Below are 18798 nucleotides of genomic sequence, written 5' to 3'. Positions count from 1 at the left end.
AGTCAGTGAGTTCAACGCAGTTCAGCTTATCTTGAGAAATTTCTCACGGTGAACTCACTGAGCTGAACACCTGCTCTTGCTATTAACAGTTGAATACCACTCTCAACATTGACCCCTGCTAGAGCTGGTACGGTATATGTGATACTGATACGGCACACGGGTGCCACACGTACTCGAATATCTCCGGTACTGGTTTTTCCAGTACCAGAAGTATCAGGACGTGAGAAAGATCCCTTAGACAGTGTGTGTGTAGCGCAGATTAACCCTTTGAATTTAACAATGGTGAACTTTGCCATCACTCCAGGACTGTAGATTATATCTAGAGTTATTATTATGCTATTATTATTATGCTTATACAACGCCATAATATTCCGCAGCGCTTTACATTATCATCACTGTCCCCATTAGGGCTCACAATCTAGATTTCCTATCAGTATGTCTTTGGAGTTTGGGAGGAAACCGGAGAACCCGTAGGAAAAACACAAACACGGGGAGAACAATGTAACTCTTTGCAGATGATGTTCTTGGTAGGATGTAAACCCAGGACTTCCGTGCTGTAAGGCTGCAGTGCTAACTACTGAGCCACCATGCTGCCGGTTACTTTATGCTTATATTTTTGCACCAGCTCATAGGTTATTCATGATGAACGTGCGCCAAGGTGACAGGACTGAGCGGCTATTACATCTCACTCTGGAGATTATCTACTTGCTAACTGAACAGGTGAGGGATTCTGACAATTTCTGTATGTCACACAGTAGCACTTAATTTATAAACAGGAATTGGAAAAGTACAAGAGCAAGAATCTATTATATTTAGCATTGTCTGCCATACTAGGATTATGGACCAATGAAGAAGTTTGAGGAGCCCACCAGTGAACAACATGAGTCAAATAAACCAATCATGGAACTTGACACAAAAAACGAGCAGAAGATCCTAAACCTCACTAAAAAGATCACTCATCTGGTGACTGGAGAGGTGAGCTGCTGGGAATACACAAGGGATAAGGTGTCTGGATGATAATGTATCATTGTGTGTCAGGTTCCTATAAGGTGTCAGGACGTCACTGTCTATTTCTCCATGGAGGAGTGGGACTACATAGAAGGACATAAGGATCTGTATGAGGACGTGATCATGGAGAAGATACAGACCCTCACGTCACTAGGTAAGAAAAAGTCTTCTGTCGCATGTGCATCATCTTTTTGTTGATTTTTTATAGCCATATGACTTCTACAATTGAAACAAATTACTTACAATTTGTTTCACCTGTACAAGACATTCAGCCCAAAATATGGTAAAGCATATTTTGGCAAGTGATAATTGGCCACATGGCAAAAAGTTGGAACTGCTTGGGTCATGTAAAAACACTTCTAAGGATCCACTAAGTTATCTGATTAACACATAACCCAATGGTTACGTCACTGCATTTGCATGCTGTAGAAAAGTCCAACAAAAGAAGTTCATCAGAGAGTAGGCCATGTCATCCCTATACACGCGCTGCAAAACAGGAACATCTCGACAGCTTTCATGATTACAAGGTAAGTTCTGCCAAGTTGTGAAGTTGACATGACATTTGTGGTAAATGTGATTTTATTAAAGGGATTGTAACTTTAACATTAACTTTAATGGTCTATCCATGGGATGGGGAATGAACATTTGATGGTGAAAGGGTAAAATGAATTGGAGAAGCTTATGTGTGAGTGTAAACAATAATAAAAAAAAAATTTTGCTAAAGGCAAAACACCAATCAACATTGATGGCCTACACGAAATGTAGGCCATCAATTTCATAGTCTGATGGCAAAAAGTTTCCTGAAGTGTCCCTAATGCCCCCTACAGTAGCCAACTTTCTAGCAAAAGCCAAAACTTCCAAGTTTTGGAATCTGGGAATGCCGAACAGATCCCATAACCCAACATGGCCGTTTCTCACTGTGAAAAAGCACGATCTTGCTCTTTGCACTTACCCAACGCTGCCATTTCCTTTACTATGTTACAGCCTAAAAGATGTGGTAGGTTACTGCAAAACACAAAATCTCATGATAACCCTCTCAAACTTTCATAGCAAAAGTGGAGGTGTCCAAAGGTTTGTTGGATCCGCTATGCCTGAACAGATTCCACAAACGGTAAGTTTGGTCCTGACTTTTGCTGGAAATTGTAACCTTTTAGGGAAATTAGGGCCACTTTTGGCCACTTTTGATAACTTATATTTAGAAAAATGATCAGTCTCTGGCTGCCCATTGATTTCACCAGTCTGGACTGCCCTTTTTATTTAATGAAGCACTCCTCCTCCAATCAAAAATTATATCTTAATATACTGCACTCATCATATTATATAGCACTGTACTTACAATTGCTCATTTTACCCTTCTACCTAGCTACCGTAATTCTTCTGTTTTCCACTAGGTCTATTACATGACGTGATTAATAACTGACAAGCTGAATCCTTCTAAGCCCTGTACAGAAACAGGAGGTTAATTTTCCCTGTATGAGTCATGAGTCACTGCAAGGTCCCTGGTAGAGGGGAAGAGGGAGCAGCTGGATCAGGAGTTGAAAAGGGAAATGATAAATGCAGGGACAAGAGACTTCCAGTTTCTACATAGACCAGAGAAAAGATAAGAATTATCTGGGTAGAAAGGCAAAATGAGCAATTCTAAGTACACAGTGCCATATAATATGATTGCAATATATTAAGAGGATAAAAACTTTGATAGGAGGAGTGCTTCTTTAACCCTTTTCTGACGTTGGGCGTAATGATACACCCACGTCGGACTCCCTCCCTTTGATGTGAGCCCCGGCACTAAGCCCACATCTTTCCCGGCACGTCAGCTGTTTTGAACAGCTGACATGTGCCTCTAACAGCCGCAGGTGGAATGGCTGATCCGCAATCTGACAGCGGTATTTAACTCGTGCTTCCAGGAAGCAGGCTGGAAATCCTGCCTATCGGTGACTCTGTCACGTGATTGCGGGTAGCCGATGGGTGCATGTCAGTTTTAGCATTTAGTGAAGATGGTTAAAAAAAAACAAAAAAAAACTGTGAAATTGCACTTTTTTTTGTAATTTCACTGCACGTGAATTTTTTTTCCCATTTTCCAGTGCATGATATGGTAAAACTAATGATTTCGCTCACAAGTACAACTCGTCCCGCAAAAAAACAAGACCTCACATGGCCATTTTGACAAAAAAATTAAAAAGTTATGGCTCTGGGAAGAAGGGGAGCAAAAAACGGAAAATGGCCCAGCGGTTAAGGAGTTAAATAAAAAGCGCAGCCAAGAGTGGTGATAGACTCTTTATAATTAATCCTAATTTATTAATTCATTTATGTTATGTTTGGCTTCTTTAGAGTGAAGATGGAGTAGAAAAGACTTTTGCCAAAAGTGTTCAACCATGTAATATAAGGAAAATAATTGCTATATGCTTAGGACTGTGTTCAGTCAAGAACGTATTCTTATTTTCTGCACATTATACAACCTACCCTGAAATGTACGGTTTCTCCCTCCAATAATAACTGTTAAAGGGCTTGTCTAGTACTTTAATATTGATGGCCTAATCTTAGGATAGAATTGATTCTGAAATAGGGAAAAGCAACAATGGTATACAATTATTAAAATATATCCTTTAATCTAAATCTAGTAAAAAAAGTAACAACACACGTACTACTTAAAAAGCACAAATAGAAGAACAGTACATATAGCTTTATATAATTGTAGTCTGGGATAGAGATAATTAATGTGCCACTTTCTAATATGGGAGAAGTGAGCGGCCAAGCGCTTGTAGTATTGGATCAAAATATTAAGTGAGGAACAGGTTGTCAACAATATCAATTGTCCAATAAGAATTAGGTTCCCGTGATGCAATAAAATGATCAAGATCCTCCATGATGATTCGGGTGTAATATAATTACCGTAAATGTTAAACACTTTCCAATAAGTATGGCATGTAATTTAACATGTGGTCCATAGGAAAAGTCAGCGTGTGTTCCCCCTGGACCGCAAGTACGTCACTTCCGGTGACACGAGATGCGCGTAATAGAACATTTGGTCAATAGGTTTAAACAGTGTGTGCTCCCATTGGAATACAAGCTAGAGACGCGTGTAATAGACCATCCGGTCCATGGGATCAAATAGCATTTGCTACCTCTGGAACGCAAACCTGCCGAAACGGACCGCAAGTACATCACTTCTGGTGACACACGTAATAATGGAGTAGACGGTTCAGTGGAACGCAAGACAACTCCTATCTGAGCAGCGCACGGCCATTTTGAGGTGGATACTCCAATAGCTATCTGATCAGTGATGATAAAGGAGGATCAGTGAATCAATCTCAGAATTGCTATTATTAACTGTATCAAAGCAATAGAGTGTCAAGGCTAAACTATAGGGCTAAGATATATTGAATGATGCATCGTTAAAGATGGTATAATTAGTAGGGGTGATAAATTGTATTATATGGGAACTTTGGATTCCATAATGAGTTGTGGTACCTTAGTGACTGATAGCATTAAGTGTTCCTCAGATAAAATTAATAAATAGAATTATCTCTGGTAGGGTGGGATGGAAATTATTAAGACATATGGCAGTCAATAGGAAGTAATTCAGTATTATTATATACTGTGAAGTATCCAGTAGGTATTAAAGGTGGGGGTTATTCAACCAATATTGGAAAGAATTGATACTGACAGTACTAATCAGTATCCTCTGCTATATTCTTAGCATAGGTCATCAATATCAGATCAGTGAGGGTGGGACACCAGGCACCCTTGCCCATCAATTGTTCTCGATGGCGTAGGTGCAGGTTAAGAAATAATGTACAATACAGTTGTTCCCCAGTATGTTTTTTCAGGAAAAGAATTTAAAAATGGAATTGTTCCTGAAGACAATATCCCATTTCCAAACTTAAATAAAGAATTTGACATAACCAAGAATTCTTCAGATCGTTTTGCCTTAGATAGACATCAGTACAGAACGGATATCCTGTCTGATTGTATGGAGCCGAGAGGTTTAGGTGGACCACCAAAAGTATTCCCATGTCTTACTTCTCATCCTATGCAAAGTCAGCAAAACCTTCCTAAGGAAAATCCGATTCTAAGTTTGCAACAAGGCAACGAGCATCCTAAGAGTGATGGACTGTTCTCTTGTCCGGAGTGTGATAAAAGATTTAAGCGAAAAGGTTATCTTACGGCACACCAGAAACTTCACGTACGTCAGAACCGATATCCATGCACAGAGTGCCCCAAAACGTTTCCATACGCATCGAAACTCATCCAACACCAGACAATTCACAGTAGTAAAAAGCAGTTTATCTGTAACGATTGCGGAAAGCGCTTTATGACACAGTACAGCTTTATTGACCATCAAGAATCCCACATCATGAAGAAAAAAACCTTCCCGTGTCTTGAGTGTGGCAAACATTTTTCGCAAAAAATAGTACTTGTAAGACACCTGAGAATACACAATGTAGAGAACCCCTTTACATGTCTCGAATGTGGGAAAAACTTTACCCAGAAATCTGATTTGGTACGACACACAAGAACACACACTGGAGAGAAAGCCATATACGTGCACGGCGTGCTCAAAATGCTTTGCACAGAAATCTGGGCTTTTGAGACATCAGCTAATTCACAGAGATTAGATGGTTTTGTTTGTTGTTTGTGTGGGGTTAAAAACTTTACTTGATACTGATATTTGTGTTTTGTTCTGTCTTTTTTGTTTTGTTTTTGCGAATATCTCGAGATCGTTCGGTAGGTTCTACAGAGCAGAAAACCGATGTAAAAATCTTTTAAAGTGCCTGATTTACTTACCTATGTGGCAAATTTGGGACAATTTGGTCCAGTTGCTTGGCAGTAAAACAACATTTTCTTTCATGTTCCTTTTTTTTAGCAAATATCTAGAATGCATTTGTATTGTGTTTTGACGAGGTCTTAAAAGAGATGAAACCTAGAGTAAAACTTTCAAAAGTCCCTGATTTTCCTAGAGTACAGTGGATACGGAAAGTATTCAGACCCCTTTAAATCTTTTACTCTGTTTAATTGCAGCCATTTGGTAAATTCAAAAAAGGTCATTTTTTTCTCATTAATGCACACTCTGCACCCCATCTTGACTAAAAAAAGAGATGTAGAAATGTTTGCAAATTTATTAAAAAAGAAAAACTGAAATATCACATGGTCATAAGTATTCAGAGCCTTTGCTCAGTATTAGGTAGAAGCACCCTTTTGAGCTAGTACAGCCATGAGTCTTCTTGGGAATGATGCAACAAGTTTTTCACACCTGGATTTGGGGATCCTCGGCCATTCTTCCTTGCAGATCCTCACCAGTTCCATCAGGCAGGATGGTGAACGTTGGTGGACAGCCATTTCAGGTATTTCCAGAGATGCTCAATTGGGTTTAGGTCAGGGCTCTGGCTGGGCCAGTCAAGAATGGTCACAGAGTTGTTCTGAAGCCACTCCTTTGTTATTTTAGTTGTGTGCTTAGGGTCATTGTCATTCGGCTACGTCTGAGGTCCAGAGCACTTTGGAAGAGGTTTTCATCCAGGATATCTGTACTTGGCAGCATTCATGTTTCCTTCAATGGCAACCAGTTGTCCTGTCCCTGCAGCTGAAAAACACCCCCATAGCATGATGCTGCCACCACCATGTTTCACTGGTGGGATTGTATTGGGCAGGTGATGAGCAGTGCCTGGTTTTCTCCACACATACCACTTAGAATTATCACCAAAAAGGTCTATCTTCATCTCATCAGAGCAGAGAATCTTATTTCTCATAGTCTGGGAGTCCTTCATGTGTTTTCTAGCAAACTCTATGCGGGCTTTCATATGTCTTTCACTGATGAGAGGCTTCCGTCATGCCACTCTGCCATAAAGGCCCGACTGGTGGAGGGCTGCAGTGATAGTTGACTTTGTGGAACTATCTCTCATCTACCTACTGCATCTCTGGAGCTCAGCCACAGTGATCTTGGGGTTCTTCTTTACCTCTCTCACCAAGGCTCTTCTCCCACGATTGCTGAGTTTGGCTGGACGGCCAGGTCTAGGAAGACCTCTGGTGGTTCCAAACTTCTTCCATTTAAGGATTATGGAGGCCACTGTCCTCTTAGGAACCTGGAGTACTGCATAAATTCTTTTGTAACCATGGCCAGATCTGTGCTTTGCCACACTTCTTTCTCTGAGCTCCTTGGCCAGTTCCTTTGACCTCATGATTCTCATTTGGTCTGACATGCACTGTCAGCTGTGAGGTATTATATAGACAGGCGCCTTTCCAAATCAGGTCCTATCAGTTTAATTAAACACAGCTGGACTCCAATGAAGGAGTAGAACCATCTCAAGGAGGATCACAATGAAATGGACAGCATGTGACTTAAATATGAGTGTCTGGGCAAAGGGTCTGAATACTTATGACCATGCGATATTTCAGTTTTTCTTTTTTAATAAATATGCAAACATTTCTACATTTCTTTTTTTTCAGTCAAGATGTGACTGACAGTCAAGATGTGGTGCAATTTAATTAATGTGGAAAAAATGAGCTTTTTTCAATTCACCAAATGGCTGCAATGAAACAAAGAGTGAAAAATTTAAAGGGGTCTGAATACTTTCCGTACCCACTGTAAGTGGCAAATTGTCGATTTGCGGTAAATTATTATTTGTGTTACTTTTATGGCGAATATCTCAAGAACGGTAGGTCCAAAAGAGCTGAAGCCTGGACTAAAATCTTCCAAAGTGCCTGATTTACTTATGTGCCAAATTTGATGCAGAGTGATACACATTTGTCCATGCATAAAGAACAGAGAGCTGGCTACACACCGTGCATGGCTCATTTAAGTAGCTGTGCTGTGGTTGTCTCACTCTGAGTAGTATCTGATGTGCCTCCGCTTCCAACCCCAGCACTGCACAATGTGTCAGGTAGGCTCTCAGTTAGTTAGGGGTAACACAGTGTTTTAGTGATCTCTCAGCGAGGGGCTGACACAGTGTTGGAGGGTGGTCCTCCCCCAACTTACAAACTAACGAGTGAGTCTTCTTTTAGGAAGCTGCAGATGCCACTGCTGGAGTAGCTCACATTTTACAGGCAAGAAGGATTTAAAGAGAACCTTTCACAAATGTATTCATGTTGAATTGGACACATGATGTATTAGTGGCTGTAGAGCAGGATACAACTTTTTTTTTATTTTAAATTTCATAACTCTGTTGCAGAGATATTTGCAAAGTATTTGGCACCTAATGAGTTAATTACCGTTCAGTCCATATGGGTATTCTCAGAGATTTCACTGGAGACATGTACTTCTTTCTCTGTTGACCAATCATAACAGGTAGCTACACACACATCAGATAAAGAACACACCCCATTATATCTTAGAGCAGGTTTCTCAAGTTAGCCATGGAAGGGGAGAACTTTGCTCCCATACTCACTACTTTTGTCTGTAAGAAAAAACTTCTATCAAAGCAAAAATAATTGTGTTTAACCCCTTCATGACCTTGAGATTTTCCGTTTTTTCCGTGTTCTTTTTTCGCTCCCCTCCTTCCCAGAGCCATAACTTTTTTATTTTTCCGTCAATATGGCCATGTGAGGGCTTATTTTTTGCGAAACGAGTTGTACTTTTGAACGACATCATTGGTTTTACCACGTCGTGTACTAGAAAACGGGAAAAAAATTCCAAGTGCGGTGAAATTGCAAAAAAAGTGCAATCCCACACTTGTTTTTTGTTTGGCTTTTTTACTAGGTTCACTACATGCTAAAACTGACCTGCTATTATGATTCTTATTACGAGTTCATAGACATCAAACATGTCTAGGTTCTCTTTTATCTAAGTGGTGAAAAAAAATTCCAAACTTTGTTAAAAAAAAAAAAAAGTGCGCCATTTTCCGGAGCCCGCATCAAAGCGGGGGTTCTGACCTCGGACGTACTATCCCATCCGAGGTCAGAAAGGGGTTAAGGAGAAAATCTACAGCTAACATAATGAATGCCTTGATTTCTGGAAGGTAGGGAGTGAACTGATGTAAATGATGTGACAATCATCATACGGCTGCATGGTGTGGGATGGATGGATGGATATAAGGACATCACATCATGTTAGCCATTTGTAGTCATCAGACCAAAAGAATTTATCAAAATACTGAGGAGACAAATTTGGTGTCTATAATAGAGCTAGGGGTATCTTAGACCAGGGGTTGTAAATAATGATCCATCCATTCCCCTAGTGACCCTATACCTGCCTCTATAGGTCTCAGTGGAGGTGGAAACACATTTTTATGAACCTTGGACAGGGATTGATAAATGGGTGTTGTGGGGTGATCAATGTGAAGATATTCTGCTAATTTGTTGTCCATGGCTCTAACATGGGAGACTCTTCTGAATAAGGTCAAATAGTATTAAATGAAAGTCTTTTGCAGGGTCTCTGTGCAATTCACAATAGATTTCTCCAGCTTCCAAGTCCTCTAAATGTAACTTTTGATAGAGTCCTGAGTCCAAGATCACTATTGTCCCTCCTTTGCTGGACGAATAAGCAAATCCTTAGGGTTAAACTTGAGGCAGGATTAAATCCTGCAATAGTAAATGTTTTTCTGTTGCCGTTTATATGACATTACTGTTTGGCCTGAATGTAATATTCTGTCTATTGCACTTATTGTAATCTACTGCTGACACCTGTCTGCTGGCATATCATAGGATACCTGAACACACCCCATTACTTTACATTTTTTTTACCTATATATTCCCTGATACTCATGGTCTGTCTTGACTGCTGGCTAAGACATTGTCGAAACACGTAGGTCTTGTTAACAGTATTTTATACTACATCGCCTGTATTTTTGGAGGTTTTTTTTACACTTGAATAAATGCTAAGTTTTACATTTAAAAGAAAGCCTCTATTCTCGCTGGATCGCCTCATTTTTGTCCATGTGCATCTGCCTTGACTGGATCCGTGCCTGGCTTCTAAGTACTCCACATCAACTATGCTCAACAAATTGGTGAGCTGATCTACCACTATTTTTTTTATTACACACCCGTGTCTGCTGTATTCACAGCAACTTATACTCACTCTGCAATGATAGCAGGCTGCCTGTCATTATGTGTGTTAGGCCGGTTTCACACGTCAGTGGCTCCGGTACGTGTGGTGACAGTTTCCTCACGTACCGGAGACACTGACTCACGTAGACACATTAAAATCAATGTGTCTCTGCACATGTCATCATGTTTTCACGGACCGTGTGTCCGTGTGCAAAACACGGAGACATGTCAGTGTTCGTGGGAGCGCACGTATCACACGGACCCATTAAAGTCAATGGGTCCATGTAAAACACGTACCGCACACGGATGCTGTCCGTGTGCAGTCCGTGTGCCGTGCAGGAGACAGCGCTACAGTAAGCGCTGTCCCCCCAGCTTGTGGTGCTGAAGCCGCCATTCATTTCTTCTCTCCAGCAGCGTTCGCTGGAGAGAAGGAATGAAAAATCATTGTTTTTTTATTTTTTTGTGTTTAAAATACAGATCCTTGTCATCACCCCCCTCCCACCCCCTGTGCGCCCGCCCACTGGAAATAAAATACTCACCCGGCTCCCTCGATGCTTCCTCTCAGCGCCGCAGCTTGTCCTGTATGAGCGGTCACGTGGTGCCGCTCATTACAGTGATGAATATGTGGCTCCACCTCCCATAGGGGTGGAGCCGCATATTCATCACTAATGAGCGGTACCACGTGACCGCTCATACAGGAAGAAGCTGCGGCGCTGAGAGGAAGCATCGAGGGAGCCGGGTGAGTATTTTATTTCCAGCGGGCGTGCGCACGGTGTGGGAGGGGGTGGTGACAAGGATCTTTATTTTAAACACAAAAAAAAATAAAAAAACAATGATTTTTCATTCCTTCTCTCCAGCAAACGCTGCTGGGAAGAAGGAATGAATTCTGACTTCAGCACCAGATGCAGGGGACAGCGCTTATCTCTAGCGCTGTCTCCTGCACGGTCCGTGTGGTACCCAGTCGGCACACGGGCGGCACACGTCTGCCGCGCGTGTGCCACACTGATGTGCCACGTGAGCACACGGACACGGATAACTCCGGTACCGATTTTTCCGGTACTGGAATTATCTGGACGTGTGAGACTGGCCTTACACAGGAATAGCCTCCCTGTTCTGGGTTACTCCTGTGTGAAATGTAATGAGACCCTGCTCTGCTCTCACTGCCGAGTCATTACAAGTGGCCTTGAGCACAACAGACAAGTGTTATTATCTTGACACCTTTGAGCCCTCAGCTTCAGAAAGGCAGTGTGAGGGGAAATTTGGTGAAACTCCTTTATAAACAGGTTTATTCTTTTTACATTCATCATGCTCTTGATAAAAATAATAGAATCACTATAATTCAACCTCATCACGCCAACATCACTGACACCGCTGCAGCCAATCACTGAGCTCTTTGACTTGTTTTAGCTCCATCAACAGTGATTGACTGCAGCAGAGTTGTGCATTGTTGACGTCAGGTCATTATTACATTCTGCAATCTGTAAACAATCACCATAGCAATGGCAGGCAGGGTTATATTATAAGGGGGAATAGTTACGTAAAGTATAGTATCTGTAAAGTTAATTTTTTTTTCAGGCAAGTCATGTATATCATTATACCTCTGAAGAGACATCATTTTATGATTATACTCCAAAAGGGGTGTCATTTTACTAAAATACTAAAAAGTATATATGTAATTGTAACCTGTGGGGATGTGTGGGGCATTTTCCTGCAATGGGTCACCTTGCCTATATGTTTGTATATGGAAGGAAGAAAAAGTTAAAACACATAACTGGGCACTCTCTCTTAATAAAACTACAATGTGTAATAGGTGTAAATAACATGTTTCAAGTTGACTCAAAACCCCCATATTATTTAGATAACAGACCATAAATAGTGCTAAAAGAAATATACACGGTTTAAATATAGCAGAAATGACCCCACTTTTTCAAAAAGGATCATAATAGACGTGATCACGGTAATAGTGGTCGAGATAATATCCATTACAAAGATCATCTAATATATAATTGCCTAGAATACTACTTCCTGCAATTTGTGCCAACTTCCGTGGCTTTGTCCGGAGCTATTGTCCGGAGCTAATGTCCGGAGCTAATGTCCGGAGCTAATGTCCGGAGATAAGTGACGTCACCAGTGTCCTACACCCAGGCAGAGCACAGTGGCCCCAGGCAGAGCACAGGGGCCCCAGGCAGAACATGGGGCCCCAGGCAGAGCACAGGGGCCCCAGGCAGAGCACAGGGGCCCCAGGCAGCGTATGGGGCCCCAGGCAGAGCACAGGGGCCCCAGGCAGCATATGGGGCCCCAGGCAGAGCACAGTGGCCCCAGGCAGAGCACACACCAAATCGGAGGCCGAGGGGCCCCGCCAACCAAATCGGAGGCCGAGGAGCCCCGCCCACCAAATCAAAGGCCGAGTGGCCCCGCCCACCAAAGCGGAGGCCGAGGGGCCCAGCCCCGCCCACCAAATCGGAGGCCGAGGGGCCCCGACCACCACATCGGAGGCCAAGGGGCCCCGCCCACCAAATCGGAGGCCGAGGGTCCCCGCCCACCAAATCGGAGGCCAAGGGTCCCCGCCCACCAAATCGGAGGCCGAGGGTCCCCGCCCACCAAATCGGAGGCCGAGGGTCCCCGCCCACCAAATCGGAGGCCGAGGGTCCCCGCCCACCAAATAGGAGGCCGAGGGTCCCCGCCCACCAAATAGGAGGCCGAGGGTCCCCGCCCACCAAATCGGAGGCCGAGGGTCCCCGCCCACCAAATCGGAGGCCGAGGGTCCCCGCCCACCAAATCGGAGGCCGAGGGTCCCCGCCCACCAAATCGGAGGCCGAGGGTCCCCGCCCACCAAATCGGAGGCCGGGGGTCCCCGCCCTCCAAATCAGAGGCCGAGGGGCCCCGCCCACCACATCGGAGGCCGAGGGGCCCCGCCCACCACATCGGAGGCCGAGGGGCCCCGCCCACCAAATCGGAGGCCGAGGGGCCCCGCCCACCAAATCGGAGGCCGAGGGTCCCGCTCACCAAATCGGAGGCCGAGGGTACACACCATCCAAATCGGAGGCCGAGGGGCCCCGTCCACCAAATCGGAGGCCGACGGGCCCCACCCACCAAAGCGGAGGCCGAGGGTCCCCGCCCACCAAATCGGAGGCCGAGGGTCCCTGCCCACCAAATCGGAGGCCGAGGGTCCCCGCCCACCAAATCGGAGGCCGAGGGGCCCCACCAACCAAATCGGAGGCCGAGGAGCCCCGCCCACCAAATCGAAGGTCGAGGGGCCCCGCCCACGAAAGCGGAGGCCGAGGGTCCCCGCACACCAAATCGGAGGCAGAGGGACCCCGCCCACCAAATCGGAGGCCGAGGGGCCCCGCCCACCAAAGCGGAGGCCGAGGGTCCCCGACCACCAAATCGGAGGCCGAGGGTCCCCGCCCACCAAATCGGAGGCCGAGGGTCCCCGCCCACCAAATCGGAGGCCGAGGGTCCCCGCCCACCAAATCGGAGGCCGAGAGTCCCCGCCCACCAAATCGGAGGCCGAGGGGCCCCGCCAACCAAATCGGAGGCCGAGGGGCTTCGCCAACCAAATCGGAGGCCGAGGAGCCCCGCCCACCAAATCGAAGGCCGAGCGGACCCGCCCACCAAAGCGGAGGCCGAGGGGCCTGGCCCCGCCCACCAAAGCGGAGGCCGAGGGGCCCCGCCCACCACATCGGAGGCCGAGGGTCCCCGCCCACCAAATCGGAGGCCGAGGGTCCCCGCCCACCAAATCGGAGGCCGAGGGTCCCCGCCCACCAAATCGGAGGCCGAGGGTCCCCGCCCACCAAATCGGAGGCCGAGGGTCCCCGCCCACCAAATCGGAGGCCGAGGGGCCCCACCAACCAAATCGGAGGCCGAGGGTCCCCGCCCACCAAATCGGAGGCCGAGGGGCCCCGCCAACCAAATCGGAGGCCGAGGGGCCCCGCCCACCAAATCGGAGGCCGAGGGTCCCCGCTCACCAAATCGGAGGCCGAGAGTCCCCGCCCACCAAATCGAAGGCCGAGCGGCCCCGCCCACCAAAGCGGAGGCCGAGGGGCCCGGCCCCGCCCACCAAAGCGGAGGCCGAGGGGCCCCGCCCACCACATCGGAGGCCGAGGGGCCACGCCCACCAAGTCGGAGGCCGAGTGTCCCCGCCCACCACATCGGAGGCCGAGGGTCCCCGCCCACCAAATCGGAGTCCGAGGGTCCCCGCCCACCAAATCGGAGTCCGAGGGTCCCCGCCCACCAAATTGGAGGCCGAGGGTCCCCGCCCACCAAATTGGAGGCCGAGGGTCCCCGCCCACCAAATCGGAGGCCGAGGGGCCCCACCAACCAAATCGGAGGCTGAGGGGCCCCGCCCACCAAATCGGAGGCCGAGGGTCCCTGCCCACCAAATCAGAGGCCGAGGGGCCCCGCCAACCAAATCGGAGGCCGAGGGGCCCCGCCCACCAAATCGGAGGCCGAGAGGCCCCGCCCACCAAATCGGAGGCCGAGGGTCCCCGCCCACCAAATCGGAGGCCGAGGGGCCCCGCCAACCAAATCGGAGGCCGAGGGGCCCCGCCCACCAAATCGGAGGCCGATGGGCCCCGCCCACCAAATCGGAGGCCGATGGGCCCCGCCCACCAAATCGGAGGCCGAGGGTCCCCGCCCACCAAATCGGAGGCCGATGGTCCCCGCCCTCCAAATCGGAGGCCGAGGGTCCCCGCCCACCAAATCGGAGGCCGAGGGTCCACACCAACCAAATCGGAGGCCGAGGGGCCCCGCCCACCAAATCGAAGGCCGAGGGGCCCCGCCCACCAAAGCGGAGGCCGAGGGTCCCCGCCCACCAAAGCGGAGGCCGAGGGTCCCCGCCCACCAAATCGGAGGCAGAGGGACCCCGCCCACCAAATCGGAGGCCGAGGGGCCCCGCCCACCAAAGCGGAGGCCGAGGGTCCCCGACCACCAAATCGGAGGCCGAGGGTCCCTGCCCACCAAATTGGAGGCCGAAGGTCCCCGCCCACCAAATCGGAGGCCGAGAGTCCCCGCCCACCAAATCGGAGGCCGAGGGGCCCCGCCAACCAAATCGGAGGCCGAGGGGCCCCGCCAACCAAATCGGAGGCCGAGGAGCCCCGCCCACCAAATCGAAGGCCGAGCGGCCCCGCCCACCAAAGCGGAGGCCGAGGGTCCCCGCCCACCAAATCGGAGGCCGAGGGTCCCCGCCCACCAAATCGGAGGCCGAGGGTCCCCGCCCACCAAATTGGAGGCCGAGGGTCCCCGCCCACCAAATTGGAGGCCGAGGGTCCCCGCCCACCAAATCGGAGGCCGAGGGTCCCCGCCCACCAAATCGGAGGCCGAGGGTCCCTGTTTACCAAATCGGAGGCCGAGGGGCCCCGCCAACCAAATCGGAGCACCCCGCCCACCAAATTGGAGGCCGAGGGGCCCCGCCCACCAAATCGGAGGCCGAGGGGCCCCGCCCACCAAATCGGAGGCCGAGGGTCCCCGCCCACCAAATCGGAGGCCGAGGGTCCCCGCCCACCAAATCGGAGGATAAGGGGCCCCGCCCACCAAATCGGAGGCCGAGGGGCCCCACCAACCAAATCGGAGGCCGAGGAGCCCCGCCCACCAAATCGAAGGCCGAGCGGCCCCGCCCACCAAAGCAGAGGCAGAGGGACCCCGCCCACCAAATCGGAGGCCATGGGGCCCCGCCAACCAAAGCGGAGGCCGAGGGTCCCCGCCCACCAAATCGGAGGCAGAGGGACCCCGCCCACCAAATCGGAGGCCGAGGGGCCCCGCCCACCAAAGCGGAGGCCGAGGGGCCCCGCCCACCAAATCGGAGGTCGAGGGTCCCCGCCCACCAAATCGGAGGCCGAGGGTCCCCGCCCACCAAATCGGAGGCCGAGGGTCCCCACCCACCAAATCGGAGGACGAGGGGCCCCACCAACCAAATCGGAGGCTGAGGAGCCCCGCCCACCAAAAGTAAGTGCGGCCCCAAAAGTAAGTGCGCCCCCGGGTGCAAAAGTAAGTGCGCCCCGGGTGCAAAAGTAAGTGCGCCCCCGGGTGCAAAAGTAAGTGCGCCCCCGGGTGCAAAAGTAAGTGCGCCCCCGGGTGCAAAAGTAAGTGCGCCTCCGGGTGCAAAAGTAAGTGCGCCCCCGGGTGCAAAAGTAAGCGCGCCCCCGGCCCCGGGTGCAAAAGTAAGCGCGCCCCCCAGTCCCGTGTGTGAAAAGTGCTGCTGTAAAGCTGGTAGCGCTGTTCAAGCACCATGTATTTCCTTCAGGAAATGCCCATCTAATATATAATTGCCTAGAATACTTCCTGCAATTTGTGCCAACTTCCGTGGCTTTGTCCGGAGCTAATGTCCGGAGATAATGTCCGGAGCTAATGTCCGGAGATAATGTCCGGAGCTAATGTCCGGAGCTAATGTCCGGAGATAAGTGACGTCACCAGTGTCCTACACCCAGGCAGAGCACAGGGGCCCCAGGCAGCATATGGGGCCCCAGGCAGAGCACAGTGGCCCCAGGCAGAGCACAGGGGCCCCAGGCAGCATATGGGGCCCCAGGCTGAGCACAGTGGTCCCAGGCAGAGCACAGGGGCCCCAGGCAGCCTATGGGGCCCCAGGCAGAGCACAGTGGCCCCAGGCAGAGCACAGGGGCCCCAGGCAGCATATGGGGCCCCAGGCAGAGCACAGGGGCCCCAGGCAGCATATGGGGCCCCAGGCAGAGCACAGTGGCCCCAGGCAGAACATGGGGCCCCAGGCAGAGCACAGGGGCCCCAGGCAGCATATGGGGCCCCAGGCAGAGCACAGGGGCCCCAGGCAGAGCACAGGGGCCCCAGGCAGCATATGGGGCCCCAGGCAGAGCACAGGGGCCCCAGGCAGCATATGGGGCCCCAGGCAGAGCACAGTGGCCCCAGGCAGAGCACAGGGGCCCCAGGCAGAACATGGGGCCCCAGGCAGAGCACAGGGGCCCCAGGCAGAGCACAGGGGCCCCAGGCAGCATATGGGGCCCCAGGCAGAGCACATGGGCCCCAGGCAGCATATGGGGCCCCAGGCAGAGCACAGTGGCCCCAGGCAGCATATGGGGCCCCAGGCAGAGCACAGTGGCCCCAGGCAGAGCACAGGGGCCCCAGGCAGCATATGGGGCCCCAGGCAGAGCACAGTGGTCCCAGGCAGAGCACAGGGGCCCCAGGCAGCTTATGGGGCCCCAGGCAGAGCACAGTGGCCCCAGGCAGAACATGGGGCCCCAGGCAGAGCACAGTGGCCCCAGGCAGAGCACAGGGGCCCCAGGCAGAACATGGGGCCCCAGGCAGAGCACAGGGGCCCCAGGCAGAGCACAGGGGCCCCAGGCAGCATATGGGGCCCCAGGCAGCATATGGGGCCCCAGGCAGAGCACAGTGGCCCCAGGCAGAGCACAGGGGACCCAGGCAGCATATGGGGCCCCAGGCAGAGCACAGTGGTCCCAGGCAGAGCACAGGGGCCCCAGGCAGCCTATGGGGCCCCAGGCAGAGCACAGTGTCCCCAGGCAGAACATGGGGCCCCAGGCAGAGCACAGAGGCCCCAGGCAGAGCACAGGGGCCCCAGGCAGCATATGGGGCCCCAGGCAGAGCACAGTGGCCCCAGGGAGAGCACAGGGGCCCCAGGCAGAACATGGGGCCCCAGGCAGAGCACAGGGGCCCCAGGCAGCATATGGGGCCCCAGGCAGAGCACAGGGGCCCCAGGCAGAACATGGGGCCCCAGGCAGAGCACAGGGGCCCCAGGCAGCATATGGGGCCCCAGGCAGAGCACAGGGGCCCCAGGCAGCATATGGGGCCCCAGGCAGAGCACAGCGATATTTTGGACCACTGTGCGGTGTTTCAGACCCCCTGTGTGATGTCTGGGGCCCTGTTCTTAAGTATATTAAAGATTAAAGTAACGTATATTAAAGTATATTATAGATCAAATTTGACACGTTTATGAGCACCATTGAGTGATATACTCAAGAATGACATAATTTTTCAACATTTTATGGTTTCAAACTGTAAACACTCAGAGTTTTTTTTACTTCAACCAGAAAACCTTAACGGTTCATAAAAAACTTGACTGTTCAGGATATGATAAAAGTCATAGTATTCTGAATCTTTAACTTATAAAGATACCTTTACATGGGGTGATTATTGGTTCCAGAGAGGCTTTCGGACGATAATCGTACACATGGCTGGTGACAGGACAATACAATATAAACGTTCAAAGGTAAACACTGATAACATTAAAATCTAATATATAATTGCCTAGAATACTACTTCCGGCAATTTGTGCCAACTTCCGTGGCTTTGTCCGGAGATAATGTCCGGAGATAAGTGACGTCACCAGCGTCCTACACCCGCTCAGGGTGGACAAAGATATATGCCTTCGTGGTGCGCGGCACTTTTCTGATTGGTTGCCGCCTGCCGCGAGCGACCAATCAGAAATGTGCCGTACTGTCAAGAATTGTCAAGAGCTGGTGAGTGCAGCCATTTTTTGTTCTTTCTTACTATTATTTATTAATTGTATTATTCTTACATTTGAATAAATAAAGTATATATGGATTCTAGACTCCCGATTCTTTAGAATCGGGCTGCCATCTAGTAGTTATAAATTAAATTAAAACTACGTTGATAAGTACAAATTACAAGGTGCTACAATTGTATAAACATTGATTTACAAAATCAAAATACACAGCTTGTCGCATAGTGTTCTAAGGACTTAGCATGGTGTAGGGACAGAGACCCTGATTCCAGCAATGTAACAGTTGTGTTAGTTTAGGTTCACTTTAGTGTTTATGTGCGCAACGTATCAGCTGCATGCGCAAACGCATTCCAAAATGCATGTTAACG

The 18798-nt window shown here is 49.6% G+C and overlaps 1 protein-coding gene across 1 annotated transcript; it reads left to right on the top strand.

Moving 5' to 3' along the window:
• Positions 1-618: 618 nt before the first annotated feature.
• On the top strand, positions 619-4973 carry LOC143767188 (gastrula zinc finger protein XlCGF66.1-like). The gene is made up of 5 exons (XM_077255296.1): positions 619-720; positions 835-975; positions 1039-1162; positions 2059-2119; positions 4836-4973. Exons 1-5 carry the CDS (start codon positions 640-642, stop codon positions 4846-4848), a joined length of 420 nt encoding a protein of 139 aa, XP_077111411.1. The 5' UTR covers positions 619-639; the 3' UTR covers positions 4849-4973.
• The last annotated feature ends 13825 nt before the right edge of the window (positions 4974-18798 follow it).

The sequence above is a fragment of the Ranitomeya variabilis genome, chromosome 4, assembly GCF_051348905.1.
Source record: "Ranitomeya variabilis isolate aRanVar5 chromosome 4, aRanVar5.hap1, whole genome shotgun sequence".
NCBI classification, from domain to species: Eukaryota; Metazoa; Chordata; class Amphibia; order Anura; family Dendrobatidae; genus Ranitomeya; species Ranitomeya variabilis.
The sequence above is the reverse complement of the archived record's forward strand: the minus strand, read 5'-3'. Positions and strand labels throughout refer to the sequence as shown.